This window comes from Polistes canadensis, unplaced genomic scaffold (assembly GCF_001313835.1).
Source record: "Polistes canadensis isolate GaletaPanama2010 unplaced genomic scaffold, ASM131383v1 scaffold_285, whole genome shotgun sequence".
Classification (NCBI taxonomy): Eukaryota; Metazoa; Arthropoda; class Insecta; order Hymenoptera; family Vespidae; genus Polistes; species Polistes canadensis.
The window spans coordinates 2,457-6,928 of NW_014569832.1; the positions used below are offsets into that span (position 1 = coordinate 2,457).

The 4,472-nt window shown below is 32.8% G+C and overlaps 1 protein-coding gene across 1 annotated transcript in view; it reads right to left on the reverse strand.

The window, feature by feature from the left end:
- Window positions 1–2,037: 2,037 nt before the first annotated feature.
- The window catches only part of LOC106791110 (putative transcription factor SOX-15), a 27,939-nt gene continuing 25,504 nt past the window's right edge, over window positions 2,038–4,472 (reverse strand). Inside the window, exons 7-10 of the mRNA XM_014756505.1 lie at window positions 4,310–4,430; window positions 3,875–4,092; window positions 3,483–3,786; window positions 2,038–3,383 (exon numbers count right to left, since the gene is read on the reverse strand). Coding sequence (XP_014611991.1) covers window positions 2,668–3,383; window positions 3,483–3,786; window positions 3,875–4,092; window positions 4,310–4,430 — 1,359 coding nt within the window. The 3' untranslated portion in view covers window positions 2,038–2,667. The remainder of the gene's footprint in view (window positions 3,384–3,482; window positions 3,787–3,874; window positions 4,093–4,309; window positions 4,431–4,472) is intronic.

The following is a 4,472-nucleotide window of genomic DNA, read 5'->3' on the forward strand; positions in this document are numbered from 1 at the left end:
TTCAAAAAGCCGTTCAATATCGTTTCTTGGAAATTATACTAATCAATGGTGGAATACTGGTACAACTGCATACATATACGTGCAGGTACATTTATTTATTTCCTTTCTTTCATATTAAAATGGATCTTCGACGCAGCAACCTCCCCGTGGTGAGATCCGGATTAGATTAAAAAAATAAGGAGTCAGAACAGTACGTTTTTCGATATTTGTAATTCAATCAAATATCTACGTGGAAGCGTTTGAATGTTTGCAGTAATTTGAGAATGTCAATCGGATGTTCAGGTCGATTTAAAACGATGTTCATGATTTTTCATCCAACTTGATGAAAAAATGTGTAGCTCGTTTTTCGTGTTGAATTTATACTAATCTAATAGTAAACCATTTAACGCAAGTACTACCAGGCGAATGGCTGTGCTAAATTCAATCTAAATTTATTTACACGTTTAATTATTATTATTCACTTGTTTTTGGTTCTTTTGATACATTGGTTCTTTTTCTTTTCAAATAATTAAATAATTTATTAAAAAATCACATTTGTTTTTAAATATCAAATAAATATTTCGAGTATGTTATCTACGTGTGTGCAGATATTTTAAATTAATAATTAATAATTTAATTAATTTTTAATTTAATTAATAATTAAGTTAGAAAGTAAACTTGACTTCTAAATATAGAATTAATGAGAAATAAGGGAGAAATAACTGTTTAATTTAAATAGGACGAAATGGTTGGGAATAAATTAATTACGATAATAAAATATAAATGCTATCAGAAAAGATATAATAGCTTTAAAAAACGACTTGCTTTTATCAACTAACTTTACGAAGTTACTTAACTTACGAAATGGACATTGTTGGGCAAGCATTGACTTTTTCTGCATATATTTTATTATATTATTTATATTATTTATAATATGTGTTTTCTATACATATCTTTTTAATATGCATACGTACTAATTAACGTGTAATAATCGGTTGCGAAGGTTAGTAATTATTGCATATCTGACTAATTTCCAGTTGATCTCGTCGTCGTTGCAACGCCATTTTGGTACATTTTCGGAACGCCATTGATACGGTGTCAGAACGCCATTAATACGCTGTCGGAACGCCATTAATACGCTGTCGGGACTGCATTGATACGCTAGTGGAGAGCCAATGATACGCTAGTGGAGAACCAATGATACGCTAATGGACGCAGTTGATACGCTATTGGTCCGCTATTGTCGGACTTCATACAGTGTATTCCAATAGCCCGACGAAGACAAACAAAATAAAATGTAATACTGTAGGTGTGATTACAGTGTCTTAATTAATATGTATTATATAAAGAAATATTATGCGAAAAGAATACAGCGGCGATGAAAATAAATAATTAAAATCACAATCATTTAGAAGGTAATAGCAACAATATTGTGTGTGTGTGTGTGTGTGTGTGTATAAGTAAAAAAGGAATATCATATTACTTTAAAGATATATTTATATTTATAGCATTAATAAATTAATGCTTTTACCGTAGGTGTTTAATTATTTCGTTGAAAAAATTAACAATATGTGTTTCATTTCACGATACAAATATTTTGATTTCTATTAATATGAAATTAATAAATGGTGTGAAAATACTTTATAATATAGTATTTAAATGAAAAAGTATATATTTATATTGAAAAAAATATACATGTAATTTAATATAATTTATTGTAATGAAAATATGACATTTAATAATACAAATTTGAATGAGAAGCTAGATTAAAAAGATGTCCATATACTAATATATCTGTATCAAGTCAAACTCAATATGGAAAATGCATGAAAGATTTAAATAAAAATAAAATTTACAATAAAAGGAGAAAAATAAAAATGGCAGAAGGGAAGCTCGAAAAGGATACAGATATATGATTTTTTTTTATCTTTTCTATTAAGTACAATAAACAATAGCATCAGCAATGGTATAATAATAATATTAAAAATAGTCATATTAATAATAATGTCGCAAAGAGAAAATTATATTAATAAAAATAATTTAGTAAAAGCCGTGTCTTCCAGGATATTTCTTTCTTTTCTTTTCTTTCTTTTTTACACGCACGCACGCAAAAATTCTATCGATTCGTATACACTTAAGTTGACGAAAAAATTAATATAATCTCAACGAAATAAAGGCAAAAAAAAAATATTAACCACTTGCGCTGGCGAAACAAAATTCAGCGACGCGTGCCATGCACGTCTTTCCACTGCAAGTGGTTAAAAAACAGAACAAAAGCTATAGAACTAAGACATTGTACGATCACTATATGTATAAAGTCTACATGAGTATAAAAAAAGATGTATCTCCGATTTATTTTAAATTTACAATGTAATTCTCATCAGTCACAGAGAAAGAAAGAGAGAGAAAAGGAGAGACGGACAAAGAAAAATTTCAAACAACGGAGAAACAAAATCGTTGAAGATCGCGCTTAAGATCACATATACCAAATTTGGTTAATACGAAATATTCATCAACTTAACACATTCGGTAGACTGTGTGTATGTATATCCTATTTTATAAAAAAGTAAAATTTGTTGTTTGTTAGATAGAACGGTAAGGCAAACGTCGAACGATGGAAAAGTGCAGAGAGAGAGAGAGAGAGAGAGGGAGTGAGGGAGGGAGAGAGGGAGAGAGGGAGAGAGAGGACTAGCTACTGTAACATGTTTTTCGTACATTTGCTAAAATCATACTGAAATCATCTTCAGCTTTAGTCGAATTCTCAATATTTTGTATATGTTGCTGCTGAGTTTGTTGTTGCATTTGTTGTTGCTGCTGTGGTTGAGGTTGCTGTTGGGTATGTGCCGAATGCTCCTGATATTTGCCAAGTGTTATACTACTTGCAGTATGATATTGTTCAATACCATGACCAATTCCCATATTAGTACACCGAGCATCTTTATTCTGTTCGTCGACGATGCAGTGAGAATTTGAAATATCGAATTGAGATTGTTGTTGTTGTTCCAAGTCGTAATAACGCAAGTCGCTTGCGTAATTGTGATTATTGTCCAATAAATTTTGAGATCTTAAATTAGAGTGACCAGCGCTCGTGGGATGGGTATACTTAAAATACTTTTCTAATTGCAAACTCTGTTGTTGCTGTTGCTGTTGTTGTTGATGTTGCTGTTGTTGTTGTTGTTGTTGTTGTTGTTGTTGTTGTTGTTGTTGTTGTTGTTGTTGTTGCTGCTGCTGCTGTTGTTGTGGTTGTTGTTGTTGTTGCTGTTGTTGATCTTCCTCAGTTGAAGTTGACATACCACTTGGATCTATGTGAGCAATAATTTGCTGTTGTTGTTGATCATGCGAAGAATTTGCATCAGTTTGATATTCCTGATGATGCTGAGACATTTGATATCTTGGACTGACACCTGTTAAAAATGCCAATGATATTATTTCAATATGGCTGCAATATATTTTTGGTGCTTCCTTCGAGATATATTGATTAAATATCGATTGAATTTATTTACCTGAGCAACTTTCTGTTGTCCCACGTATCCCCATAGTTTGTTGCCTGTTGCTACACTGTACTGAACTATAGTTGCTCTCAACAGTTGCCTGCATCGAATAGTTTGCTGATTTCGAGGACTGGCTACTTGCGTAATGTTGCAGGGATTGGTCGTGAGGAGAAGCAACGGGCGGATAAAACGTGCCGGTGACCGAACCAACGTTTTCGAAACCAGAACGAAGCTTGTTGCATGATACCATCATGCCATTTGCTATACCTACTGCTGCTATGCTGGACGTCTGCCTCTCGAAGTTTAAATAACTAATCTATAAATTTTGTAATACTTCTATATATTGGCAAACTATTATATAGAAAAATGGAGAAATGGAATTGAATGAAGGCCAGCATACATACCGATTTCTTATAAGTCAACGTGTCCGTATAATTGGCAGAATTTTGACAAGACGTAATGCTAGTGGCAACATTATGAGTTCCATGAACCTGATTGTCGGTACTTATAAAAGTGTATCGTTTCGTTTGATCGTTAACATCCCCATGTTGTTTCGAGGTCCCTTCCATTAAATCCCGTTCTGGATCAGGATTTTGCGTGGATGGTAGGTGCGTTCCGTCGCCTAATAATAATTGTACCAAACTTGTTTTCGGCTCATCAAACGAACGTTTAATACATGTGCTACGTTTCCTTAGACTATTTATTTATTTATATTTTATTATTATTAATTTAATTATTTTCAACGAGAGACTTCTAAATGAGCGAGAGAAGACATATCATTGACAAGAAAAAGATAAAATAGATAGGAAGAAGTGATATTATTAAGAACTTTGATTTACCGTCAGGCTCGGGACTAGCAACTGGTGATATGTCCGGTGTATGGATAATAGGCGTGTATGGACTACCATATAAAGAATTATTTTCCGATTTATATTCCTGAATACCCTGCTGCTGCTGATGCTGCTGCTGATGCTGCTGCTGCTGCTGCTGCTGCTGCTGCTG